The 14,281-nt window shown below is 36.3% G+C and overlaps 1 protein-coding gene across 4 annotated transcripts in view; it reads left to right on the forward strand.

Moving 5' to 3' along the window:
- The first annotated feature begins 2,916 nt into the window (after window positions 1-2,916).
- Window positions 2,917-14,281, forward strand: part of igfn1.1 (immunoglobulin like and fibronectin type III domain containing 1, tandem duplicate 1) — a 33,615-nt gene continuing 22,250 nt past the window's right edge. For 2 of the 4 annotated variants that reach the window (XM_079627269.1, XM_079627271.1), the window contains exons 1-3: window positions 2,917-3,058; window positions 11,405-11,492; window positions 13,248-13,277. In XM_079627269.1, coding sequence (XP_079483395.1) covers window positions 11,444-11,492; window positions 13,248-13,277 — 79 coding nt within the window. In that variant the 5' untranslated portion in view covers window positions 2,917-3,058; window positions 11,405-11,443. The remainder of the gene's footprint in view (window positions 3,059-11,404; window positions 11,493-13,247; window positions 13,278-14,281) is intronic. The other 2 variants (XM_079627270.1, XM_079627272.1) reach the window with 1 other exon arrangement.

The following is a 14,281-nucleotide window of genomic DNA, read 5'->3' on the forward strand; positions in this document are numbered from 1 at the left end:
AAATCTGATATGGTTTCCAGACCCTCTGCAGTCAGTCTGAAGAAAAAAAAGGAAAATACATGGTTTTAGTGTCAAATTATAAGGATTTGTTATGTCATCAAATAATATGTCCTCAAGACAAGTGCAGTTACTGTTCAGCTTCATTCGATGCAGTCTTCTGACTATGAACTAACTTGTTCGATGTGAAAACAATGGACCTTTTTCACAGACGGTGATACTGCGTTTTAACAGTTATCAGCAAAGTTGAGTCGTAAGTTATTTTTATTAAAGGTTAGGTAGGTAAGAATTGTCTAAAGAACTTTTTTTTCAAATTGGCTTAAACTGTCTTTATATACCAATACATAATTAAAATGTAAGTACTTTGAAAAAGAGAGTATAAAAATTGAGTGACTATAGTGTATTTAATCTTCAAAAAACACAGCTCATTAATTCCTACCGGGACAAAAGAAGTGATTGGCTTGCTCGACTGTCACTCTCCGTCGCCATGACTACCGCCGCTATTACTGGCTCTGCCCACGTGCGTGCAGTCGCGCACCCGTTTTTAGGTGGGAGTGAATGGAATTAATGAGCTGTGTTTATTGAAGATTAAATACACTAGAGTCACTCAGTTTTTTATACTCTCTATTTCAGAGTACTTGCATTTTAATTATGTATTGGTATATAAAGACAGTTTAAACAAATTTTAACAAAAGTTTTTTTAGACAATTCTGACCTTATTTTTATCTGACCTTATCTGACCTTATCGGACCTTATCTGACCTTAAAAATTCCATATTTTATTTTAGTCATATTTTATCTGGGAAATGCTAACTTTAGCCTGCTAGCATTGAAAGCATATCCCACCCTCCCTGCAAATCCCCAACCAAAGCCATGGCTCCTCCAAAACACATGAACACAGGTAATCATGAATATATCATACATATTTATAAAAATACATTTAGACTGCTTTAGTGATTGCTATCATGAAGAGACTTAAAAACCAGCATTAAAAAAATTCAGCAGAGAAATACCTATTGCACCTTTATTTTTATTTTTTTATGTAACACTATACTTTCTATTATATTACCTTTGCATTTCTCTCTTCTGACCGCCGTTTTCAATCTCTCTCTATTTTTCCCTCTTTTTGAAAGTTGTGAAAACATGTAGGGAACACAACAAATAAATAGTTAATGTAGTCTCTCAAGTTTACGCAAATATGACGACTTCACCGCTTCTTAAAAACCCGAAATTCTGAAAAAGTTCTATATGTACGATTTTTTGTAACTGAGCACCTAATAACAATCAATCACTCATCAACAAAGAGCACGCTTCTTCACTGTAGACCTTCCTACATAACTTTGCTCAGTGCACAATGTTACCCATCCGTCCTGCTTCCATTTGTAGACCTAGCAGTTTAATGAGAAGGTAATAAAAACTGGTGACCCAGTGGCCTTTGTCGTTCATGACTCCAAGAGGATTAGCCATCTTTTCCCACATTTGACCATGTGTGCTCCAGGTCAGCCTTCACGTGGTTCTGCTGTTCAGAACATCCAATCCGTTACACTCGCAATTCAGTGGTTTATTAGTTGGGTTTAATTCCAAGTACACGGGAGCTGAACGCAGAGAATGTCAAGGAGATCACAGTGAAACATGAGTATCAACAAACTAACATGGACACACTAATGCACACTATACTTTTTACATCTAAAATGTGGCCGTAAACACATGCTGATAATTATGGAGGAGATTATATTTATGTTCTAACACAAATGCCTATTTTGTCTGGCTGAAATAAGAGTGTATCTTTCCTAACATCTACAGTAAATGCAATCTGTGCTCCACTCCATGGTTGTAACCAAATGATAAACTCACAAACATAATTACCTAGGGGATTGTTTACTAAATGAATATAATTATGTAAAAGAATAATGTCATGTATTTTATGATTGCCTATTTTTTCAAGGCTGCTTCATAATATGTCACATATATAAGATACGTGCATAAAGTCCAAAAGTTATTTTTTGCATTAAAAAAAAAACCTTTTAGGGCTTACCAATAAAATAAATAAAAAGATTAGGTGCATCACTCAAAAATAAAGGTTATTTATGGGCATTTACGGTTCCACAAAGAACCTTTAACATCATTTGAGCCTTTCCATTGCACTAAAGGTTTTTTATACTCTTAAAAATAAAGATTTTCACAAAAGAAAGCAGGTTTTTACAGCAATGCTATAGAAGAACCATTTTGGTGAACAACCTTTCAGTGAACAGTTCTTAAACTAACCATTATTTTCTAAGTGTAAAGAACATTTTAATAATCTAAAGAATTTTTCCAGTAGCCTATAAAAAAAAAAAAAAACATATTTTTTTTTTTTAATATGAGCAACAGTAAATGTCTTCTCCTCTACCTTACAATGGGCTTTACAGCTTGAGTCATTGAATGATCACTGATTATATATTAGAAAGCAGCTTGTAAAAATAGGACTTTGAAAAATATGTTTTAAAATCAGAACACTCTGTATTGTTGAATAGATCACAACATGCTCTCTGTGCAGCTAACGGCACATTAAATGCTTCATTTTATCAGTGACATCATTTTTGTATTGCAAATGATTTCTATAAAGAGCAGAAACATCAACCACACTGCTGAGATATCTTATTTTTATTATTATTTTTTTACGTTTTTTTTTTTTTTTTTCAGAATTATTGACTTAATCAATGCTGGTTGAGGCATAACGCCTAAAATAAACCGAATTCGACAAATCATTCCGGTATTTGACTGACAATCTGAAGTAAAACTATGCGCTTCCCAGGTAAGATCAAGATGAGATAATTTCAAAAGTAATTTTATAAAAGCTAGGTGTCAACAGAAATGAGGATTCTTCCCAGAGACCCTCCCTTCCAATAGGAGAACTTGCTTTTGGCGGAAGCCAAGGTTGAATACATGGAACAACACACACACACACACACACAACTCAAAGGATTTATTACCTTGGACAACTTGGAAGCAGCACTCAAATATCAGAAGAGACCAGAGCACGTTGAAAGAAGCAAGAGAGGAGCACAGAGAACTGTGAACAGGTATGGATTTTTTTTTAGCCTTTTTGTTGTTGTTGTGACAGTGCTGAGAGACATGCACAAAGAACAAGAAAACAATAAGAGCTTCATACCTTTGTATTGTGCCAAAGTCTCTCGCCACCCTGTGCACCTTGAACAGACACTTGTATTTCGTTCTGTTGGGTGCACTGAACTATGAATGTACTTTGACTTAATATAACGCCTGTGGAGTTTTTACAATGCAGAGCTGACAACCTCATGTTACTTTAAGTTCTGACACCTCTAAACTCTAAAATTATCTTCTTCTGGTTTAAAGACTTACTCCCTGTTTATAGACTTACTTTATACAGTCTCATAACATTATTGGACATAACATAGTTGTTTTAAATGCAGTTTTTTACAGCTAATTCGGTGGCCACACATCAGAATCGTTCGAGTTGGTCTTCCCGACTTGGGTTTCGGAGTCTGGAATCTGGGATAGCTGCTAGTCAGGTGGCATGAAGTCACATCAGAACAGTTGCAGAGATGTTCTAACTATAGATACAAGTATCACATCAAACGAAGCACATGTACATGAAGGATTTTGAGTCATTGGGTAGATGTCCATGACACATGAGCCATGTAACATATTTAAAATAATACAAATTATCTTCCTATGAATGATTAGTGAACTGATAAATTTCAGTGCTTTTGAGTTTTTAACCAATCATGCGAAAGATACTATTGTAATGAAAAATGCGATGGTGGGGAAAAAAACAGAGGAAGCATGCAAGTAATGTAACGTTCAATAATGTGGGATACTAATAAAGAACGTCTGGATTATAAAAGCTAGCATCTATTTCGTACCTGGATTCAATGTTCTGGTTGCTAAATGTGAAATGTGAATCATTCAAATGTCACTTACTAACTCTCAAAAACACAACCTCAATATATCATATTATACATATAATTTATAAGATACAGATTTTACCAAAACATCGATGTGACAGAAATGAAGTAGAAGCTGTGTGCAACAAGACCTTATGGAACAATAAAATCTTAATATGGGAGTTGCTTTAAAATATTCAGTGTGACTAGAAAGTGAATCCACAAAAACTGTAAATGCTGGCATCTGCATTGATGCTTTATGTGCTGAAGTGCTGAAAACACATCTGAACATTTTAAAGCTCTTCCTGAAATATAGAAACTAGAAATAAAAAACAAATTGGCTAAGCAATTATTATTTACCAGTAAAGCTTTTCACTGGCAGACGTTCATTTATCTTTAAATGTTGTCTTCTGGGAGCCACAGATTTGTATCTGCACACAGAGTTAAGAGGTGCATGGGGACATTTGAGAAGCCTGGAGAGTCTATCCACAGGAGCCATTTTAACTGGGCAAGGCTGAAAGGACAGAGGAAGAGATTTTATCGCCAATCAGAGAAATATAGGAGGGTGATAGACAGAGCGAAATTGGCTTTGCCTGTTACTAAAGGTCATTTTGCTCACTTAAACACCCTGTGGAATCGCATCTTCTGTACTCTAAATAAAGTACTGACAAGCAGGCTGATTTATAACGTGCTCATTTCCTCACCTAAAACATGTGTTGCTTCAGTCTAAGACCTGAGGGGCTCATTGCCAACCTTCCCTAAAAGGAAAATAAGGACTTAATGCTCACATCAATATTGCATTTAATGCATGCCTGGCTAGTGTGCTGTTTGAGAAACGTACTTATGCACTGCTGGGATTAGGCGATTACTAAAATAATCCCTGTTGTGAAAATTAGACGTATTTTTATTAACATTTTCCTCACGATGGTTAAATACCTCTAAATATTAGTCCGTTTTGGAAAGAGAATGTCATTTTAGACATTTCAGGTAGGCCCCTTGGCAAAGCCGAAAGTATAACTTACCCGTTGGTGTTCGCATAAATGTCTCCTTGCTAATACATTGTACGTTAATGATATGCATGCTATTCCTTTCTAAGTGGCTCTCTTACTGAACTTCGCCGGTTTCTCGAAATGTAAATAACTAGCGCCAACCGAGGGCTGCGCTAGGCTGGCATGGTAGCCTATCATTTGACAAATGACTGTGTCCTACTAAACATGTCAGCAGGGCAATTCACAGAGAGGAAAAAAGGGTTAGTGGTATAGTTTAAAACTTGAGCATGTCATTAGACTTGCTTTTCATATAGTCGTGTGAAGTGGTAGTTTACTCATGCACTGTTATTACTGCTATACAGCACGGCCTGCCGCTGGCATGTAATTATGTTTTGAAGCATGGCTTCTCATGCTTCATAACTTCTCATCGGTTTCTCAGCACGATGAAAATGTCTCCTTTTATGCAGCAGTTCTTCTGATCTGAGATACAGGTGGAGACCCCTGGAAGCTATACTAACACGGGCGAACTTTGCACAATAAACCAATCATTTTTAAAGTAAGATGGCAATACACCTACATTTAGGAGTAGAATGCCCAAGATGGCAGTGAAATGAAGTGCTTTCTTGTCCCCATATAAGCATGTCATTGCGCTGAGTGGTGTGAAGCTCAGGTTGCATGTAAACTGAAGACCCTCGGCTTGGCAAGCTTCAGTGTCGGGGTATTTTGCACAGGAGGGTTAGATGGCTCGTTTTCCAAAATGAGCTGAAGCCAATGGCTGCTTAGGACTTACTGAAAACTGGCATGGGTGTTCAAATAATTAGTCTTTCTGAATACCTTGTGCTGTAATCAGAGCATGTGCAACAGTGTTTCTCAAATGATTTGGTTCTAGCAGCCAGATTTTACAAAGGACGTCAAGACATCGACACAATACTGAAAGCGTTTCTCAAACAAAACTAAGGGAAATTGACCATTTTGTTTTGTACATGCCTCTTGAATTTGGATGGTTTTGTGCTCTCTGCCCAAAACAAAATGTGGCTGGCACAATCCATGTTTACTCTCGCTTAAACTGATCTGTATTTAATATAGTCTAGGTTTGTTTTACCAATGTCATTTCGTCCATGTTTTTGAGAATGGGTGATGTCTCAACCTGTGTGTGAATTTGGCTGCTTCTACTAAGTGAAAGCAAAAGCAAAATTTGCACCAAAATAACGTATTTGGCTGGGCGGGCAGCTGTTGAACAACAAAAGATACGGGAAGGGTATATTATCTCCTCCTTATTAAAAGCTTAATCTACTGATACCCTATCAGACCCACCAGGTGAGACCAGTGGCATAGATTTTGCAGTTTTTGGTAAAAATGTAACTAATTTTATGAATTGAACCTTATTGTAATGCATTAGGTATCATCAAATAACAATTAACAACATTTATTTTACAGCATTCATAAATCTAGGTTAATTTTGATATCTTAATTGATAAATATGTTTTTTTGCTAATAAGATAATTCATGGATAATGCTAATTTATGCAACTTTAAATGGTAGAAATGTAGGCAGAAATTAACACTCATCTATATTAATGATCTAGATTAATAAATGCTGTTCGTTTCAGTTCACAATGCTTAATGCAAATTAATTGTATGAACTTTATTGTAAAGTGTTACCATGACTTCAGTACATGGATGCACTTGTTCAACCTGAGGCTGATAATTATTAGCAAAATTTGTATCCGAAGCAGTAAAATAACTGGCATGGTGTTATTCATGATGCAACCAATTGAAATAATAGCTGGCAGGTTTAACGCCAACAGAAATGACAAGCCAAACCGTGCATAATGATGAGTGCAATGAATCACATGCATGTTGAAGGATGACACTCAAATGTCAGATTTCAGCAGCTTGTGATCCACAAAACGCTTGCATTTATATCCCATTATGCTCTGTGCAGTGTGTATAAGAGGCCAATCAGCATGCTATTGTGTATGGAATATGCCACTCGGTCAGATGACTGATGGAGCACAGAATGCAATTTCATAGAGTTATTTATGAAAAAAAGATAGCCACTGCATTAAACAACCTGCGTTGTTCTGTTTCTGAGATGAGATTGAGACTACCATTAGCAGGAGTCAACGACTGGAGTAGGACAAGAGTCATTGAAGGCCCTAGACAGATCATTCCAAATAAACAAGCTCTGTCCAAAACCTAGTCGACTGCCAACCTAGACTCCATTTCACATTGTTTGGCCAAGCTTTCATTGAGAAATTAACTTTCAATGAGGGAATCCTGTAATGAACTGCGGTGAGCTGCGTGAAGAATCTAAAAAATATATTATTCAGTACTGAAAACTATTCATGAAAATTGTTTCAAGTAAAGGGGCTATATGTAAGAATTCTCATGGATTAATCACTTTTTTGGTGCCAATGTTTAAAAAGCTTGCAATAAATCTTAAAAAAAATTAAACATCCTAGGTTGTCTAATGCCTGACTGATTTTAAAGGACTTTTTTAAGGTGCTCCTGAGAGTCTCTCTTCTGTTCAAGGACACATGAAATGAATGCTTGTAATGTTCAGGATAATGCCGAAAAAGCTATTACTGTATGTACTGTAATGTCAATATGTCATCCAAATAAAAGGGATTAATTCAAACACATAGCCAGATCTATAGTCTTTAGTCTATAATCAAACTCATAACAGTGTAATTTCATTTACCTCATCTGTCGACATGATGACAGTGAATTGCAGAGCTGGTGCAAACATATCCACATCACTAAGATCAGATGCTTTCTTAACTCTTTCCCCACCATTGACAGAATTTTCTGTCTTTCCGTGTTTTCACTGTTATATGGTAGGGGGCGCTTCTAAAAGAGGACTGAATTTCCGGGTCAAAACACAGGCAAAAAAGGAGCATGAATGCAAGCGCAAGCAATAGGTTGCTGGCTGCAGTTCACTTAACCACGACCGGTGTCACTAATGTCAATGGTTTGTAAATTCTACATATAGCCCCTTAAATTTAAAAATGACATATTTTACTGAAAAATTAAGTTGAGTGATATATATTGCATAGACTATTGCACTGTCATCTTAGCAACATGCTAACGGCTAATTCTATTGAAATCAATTGTGAGTGATTAACGCAACAAGCACTATTTGTGTGGTATGCGGGATAGCAATTCAGTCACTTATAAGGTTTTATTTCATTAGGATGCTGCCTTAGGCCCCTTTTACATTCAAGGATGCGTTCCTTTATTCACAAGGAGCTAGCTACAGTACCTTGTCATCAGAGGTGGAAAGTAACGGATTACATTTACTCGCGTTACTGTAATTGAGTAGTTTTTTTGTGTACTTCTACTTTTTTAAGTAGTTTTTAAAATCTGTAATTTTACTTTTACTTAAGTACGTTTTGTTTGAAGTATTGTAATTCGCTCCATTTTTAAATCATATCCGTTACTGAGTAAAAAATAAATAAAATAATAATTTACAAGGGGGAAAAAAAATCGCGCTCCGGAAACTACTACATTGATTGAAGGGCGGGAGAACCGTCTATGGCGAGAACAAACGCGCAAAAAAGGTGATGCAGACCCAGCTAAAAGTGAAACGCTGTCGAATTCTTATGAAGCGAACCATATGGGCAGTATGTGAATACTTTAGATGTAGGAAAAACGCGTGGTTGTCCTCGAGGATAGATATCCAATTTGCAAAAAATGTGGACGCAATGTGGCTGCAAAAGGAGGAAACATAGAACACCATCCATCCGTGCAGATAAAGGTATGTCCCGTTTGCAGAGTGAATCCCCGAATCCAAAATCCAAATGAAAATTCAATTTACATAACGCAGGTTCCACGTAAAACACGCAATGATGTAGGCTATATGAATAAATTGAAAGTAGAGCTGTGCAATAAATCGCGACATGGTCTCTGAATATTAAAGCGCAAAAAGACTGCTATGCAAATATGCTTGTTCTGCGTGCCTCTGTGTGAATGAGCTGCGTCGCGTCTGTAGCCTACTACATACTTAAGTATGCCTGATGCTCATTGTGTTTTCAGCGTCTCACAAACAATATGAGGACATGAAATAGGCTACATGAACATTTAGAGAGCTGCTCTGAGAGAACGCCTAATGAGCATTTTCATCATTTTATTTGAGAAAAACCATTGTCAAATACACTCTAAAACAGGTCTTCACTAGAACCCGTCAAAATAAAAGTTTAGTGTAACTAGGAGAAATTATGATAGAAATAGCCTACCGGTGTATTACTATTGTATGCCTACAATAGAACATACTTCTCAAAATAATAACAACAATAATTTGAATTTAAAAAAATGTAACATTATTTAAGGAATATCTTTTTTTGGGTCCATAGTTTAATTTAATAAATCTGTTCTGCAGAACTTTCCCCAAAAAATAAAAGGATAAAGTTTACATTCATTAGTATTAAATCATAAAAAGAAACATTCATTTTCTGAATAAAATACATTTCATGGAATTATTCTTAAACATTTTAATATATTATTAATGTTAAAAAGAGTTAATCTAATGGTCATTGGTCAGTTATTTAATTTAGTTAATTAGACATGTTTTATTGAAATTTTAATAAACAAAACAAACAAATAATTTTAAGTTTGTTATAATAAAAGCATTTGTTAAACCAAAAAACTGTTTTCATTCATTTAACTGTCATTTTTTTAACTGATGATAATAATAATAATAACAATAATTTAATGATACCGTTTATTTATTTATTAATTGATTAAAGGGATAGTTCACCCAAAAATTAAAATTAGCCCATGATTTATTCATCCTCAAGTCATCCTCAAGAGTTATATTAACAAATATCCTGCAGTGAATGGCCGTTTCTGTTTTGAAGTCCATAAAAGTGCATCTATCCATCATTAAAGTGCTCCTCACGGCTCCGGGGGGTTAATAAAGACCTTCTGAACCAGAGCGATGAATTTGTGTTAGAAAAATATCCATATTTAAAACTTTACAAAGTAGAATAACTAGCTTCCAGCCACACGAACATACAGATTCCACTTAAAGGGCACCTATTATGCAAAATTCACTTTTACATGATGTTTGAACATAAATGTGTGTTGGACTTATTTTACATCTTGTGAAAAGGGGCATAATAGGTGCTCTTTAAGTCTAAAGCGCAATTTATGCGAGGAATGCGACGTACTGCTGATATTTACGCTATGCCATGACGCACTACGCTACTTCGACGTCATAAATTGCGTAAGTTGTGCTATAGACGCAAGTAGACTGCGTTTGGCCGGAAGCTAGAATTTTACTTTGTAACATGTTAAATATGGATTTTTTTTTCTTAAACTCATTGCTTTGCTTTAGAAGGCCTTTATTAACCCTGTATGGAGCACTTTTATGGTGAATAGAGGCACTTTAATGGACTTTTTAAATATAACTCTGAAAGAAGAATGTCATATACACCTAGGATGACTTGAGGGTCAATAAATCATGGGCTTATTTTCATTTTTGGGTGAACTATCCCTTTAACAGTAATATTTTCGGAGACATTGCCATACTGTGCAAATCTCATACCGTTACAACCCTACACGGGAGAGCCCCCCACCCCCGCTGTTAAAAAAGTAACTAAGTAACTTTTACTCTGAGTAAATTTTAAATGAGCTACTTTTTTCTTTTACTTGAGTCGATTTTTAGACCGGTACTTTTACTTGTACTTAAGTAAAATTTCATTGAAGTAGTAGTACTTTTACTTGAGTACAATATTTTATTACTCTTTCCACCTCTGCTTGTCATAGTGTCTAAAAACTGTGCACATGAATCAAAGATGTCCGTCTTGTGTTCACACAGAAAACACATTTAAAACAGCACAAATGGATGCACATACTGTACATCATGTGTGACTCCCCCTGTGTAGGCAGTAAACAGCACACTAGGTTTTGGAACAATGCTAAAAATCTGGAACACATGCTCACTAAAATATTTCAGCTCTCCTCCTCAAAGCCAATTTGTCTCCCTGCAGTAGACAGTTAAATCCAGACATGTCAAAATCCCATATTAGTGCTATGCTAGTGCTGGTATACTAGTGAGGACACACTGACTGGATCTGAACTGTATATGTGAGTGGATTTGAAAAGATGAATGACTAGAGCCGTGGAGGTTTTGCTGACTAGGCCCAAAGCCTCTCTAATGGAACATAATGCACCGCACTGTCACACTGCATCACATCCCACCAGATGGGATAACTGCCGTCCTACTTTGCTCCGTCTTTGTGCCTGTTTCACCTGAATTGCTCTTTTCCGTAAACTGTGTGGACTTAATAGGTTATTTAAATGTGCAAATACTAGTTGCACCTATTTCGAGGTGTCTGCTTAATGGGGATAAATTCTTCAGAAGCACACGGGCCAAATATCCTAGACTGATTTATAAAATGAGCTTTTTCATACATCTTCTAATTGCATCCCGTGCAAGCATTTGAATCTCTCCAAATGTTTAATAAGACTGAAATTGAATTGACCTTTCATATTGCTTTTCTCTTACCCAGAGATACTTCTGAATTCTTGAGCCATTGGACTGCATCAAGATGATGAAAAAAGCCAAGGTTTTAGATCCAACTGCTGCCGGGCAAGGCGGTAAGGACAATATAATTGTTCTCTCTCCCATATGGCAGGCTGACACCGGCACCGAACCTTGTCCAAGTGCTCTATTACTGAATTACTGAAACAACAAATCCAGCCATGTTCTCCGTGAAGACTTGCTAGTGGAGAAACACGGATGATGGTGAAAAAAAAATCTCCTTTTTTTGTTGTGTAATTCTTTCTCTTTCTTAATGGTAACTATTCCCAGAGGATGTAATTTAGTTAATCAGTTTTCATTGTATTCATAATGATGAGAGTATAGCAATGGAATTTGACACACTTGATAGGACATGAGTCTCATTTGGGAAAGTTCTTCCACGGTAAGCAGCTGCGTTAAAAGGCAACGCCGGATTTTCCAGATAAAAATCTAATGACCTCCTCTCCATGGCAAAGTGAATAATATATCAGTCCCTGAGGGGTTAGAAGAGCAAGATAGCGAGATAAAAGCAAGTGTTGAATCTAACCTAGCCACACAAATTTATTTAAACACATGAATGATCAAACAGCTGGTTAAAGTCGTAGGTTGTGGGTTTGGAAACTGGCCACTGTGCACAAGATGCAAATGAAGAGGAGGCTGTGAATGTGGCTTATGAAATCAGAGCCTTTATCAGTGCCTAGTGTGCCCTTCATCTGGAAGCTCACTAAACAGCCCAGCATTTGCTGTCATTCAGCATGGGTTTCTTTGAATCGCGTAACCATGGATGCGAGGGACGACCATCAACCAACCTGAATGTGAAGTGTCTGTGTTGTGAAGGACAGTAAATAGAGCGAGAAAAAGAAGAGCGGGTGAAATGAACCAGGCTGGATTCAAACCTGTATGCACAACTCACAGCTCTTACGTTTCAACAAACCAGTTTACATCATTACATCTTTTTTTTTTTTCACTTCCACCAAAATCCACCCACTTAACATTTATTTTCTTTGATTATTTCTTTGATTATTTCTTGCTTTATTTATTTAATTTGCTTTGAGGAGGGGATTTATTTTACCTTATTTAGTTAAATTTTTTATTCATTTTTTTTCTTATGTTATTTATGAACCCCTTCTTTTTTATTGGGTGATAATATATAATTTGCAGGACATTAGAAGCAGGCCTGTTTCACACCGCAAATGCAAGCAAAGAAGTGCATGTATATCATATTAAAACTTCCATAAAAAAAAAAAAAAAATAGTCCATTGTACAAAACAATGAGTGATAGTAACCAGATGAACACTGCAGTAATATTAATATGTCAAGACCTTTGGGTCGATGTTCACTACAATTCATAACTGATTTGTGACCGTACTGCTATATATTGCAGTACGTCAAAAAAAATCCATATTTGAAAAGAACAGGTAATTTGGTTTATATATTCCTATATTTTCAGCCGAAATATGCTTTGCATAGAAATTCACAGCTATAGGCTACAGTGTGAATACTGTTAATAAAAAACTGCTGCTAATGTATGCTGTGTGAAACAGGTCTTACACTTTTATTCCCTTCCCAGTTTGTCTGCTCTTTCTTTAGTCTTGTCTATTGTAATCTCACATTCAACCCCTTAGTGGATTGAATAATTATGTTTTACTGCTTTAATCTCCCCGTCTTCTGCCTTGTCCTGTGTTTTTTTGGTTGTATTTTTGAGTACATTTGTGTTTGTCCGTAATCCTGTCAAAGAGAAAAAGAAGCCAGGATTCACAATTATGTGTTCTCCTTCTTTGTTTCCCCTTCCTTTGTTGCTGTTGTGTAATGTTGTGGCTATACTGTACCAGGACTGGAAATTCTACCTCCTAAGAGACAAGGTAAGGTAATTGAATGACAGCAACCTGAATCTGCATGCATGTCATGATATCCAGTATATCATATCATATCATATCATATCATATCATATCATATCATATCATATCATATCATATCATGATATTCAGTCAAACGTTATAATGTGCATATGAATGTTCAGATTGCTGTCATTCTGAATCTGATTGGCTGACTTCTAGAGTTTAACTGGGAGCCTATAGTGTTTGGCGATCTTTAACGGTCTGCCAGGGACAAAAAAAACAATTGCAACAATTGACGCCTCACAGCTATCGTTAGGCAAAGGCAGCCAAAGGTCTTCTGTCAAAAATCCAAAACACATTAAATAACAGTACAACCCATTCAAGAGATGCATGTCTATTCCTCACAGCCTCTTTCATTCCCGTTAAAAATCAAAGATGGCGCTTCTGTGAATAAGGTCTAATGGGATGGATTTCAGACTGCCCGGGTTATTCTCACCTTACCTAGCCTGAGCCCCGCTCCAGACAAAGACCATATCAATCCGCTTCAGTTATGTGTATATGATATGTGGAGTAACGTATCCAATTAATGAAAGTATAAATCCTTTAATTGAAACTCATGTTGCTCATGAGAATAGCCTTTATATATTTCTGTTGTGTTTGTTTTATGTTTATTTCGTTTCCTCATTGGAATTTCTCCATAAGTTGTAATATTCTAAAACAAAATTCGGATGCAATACTACATTAAGGCAATTCTAAGCTAGTGTTCTACATGTATGCATGTGTCTTGTAAGCCTGTCAATCAACATTAGAGCGCCACCCTCAGGCTGAATAAAGCAAACTCTTCCAAAAGTTTGTCTGCATGTGTTCAGCTATTGAAATCTGCATACCTAAATTTACGGGTAGGAGACGCTAGGCAAAGATCTGGCTACGCGAGACTACACAGTGCGTCGACATATCTCAGTACAGAAAAGGTCACAAAGTTCAACGCGTGTTCAGTGAACTATCTTTTGGGTAATAATTGTATAAAT

This window comes from Phoxinus phoxinus (genome assembly GCF_949152265.1).
Source record: "Phoxinus phoxinus genome assembly, chromosome: 11".
NCBI lineage: Eukaryota > Metazoa > Chordata > Actinopteri > Cypriniformes > Leuciscidae > Phoxinus > Phoxinus phoxinus.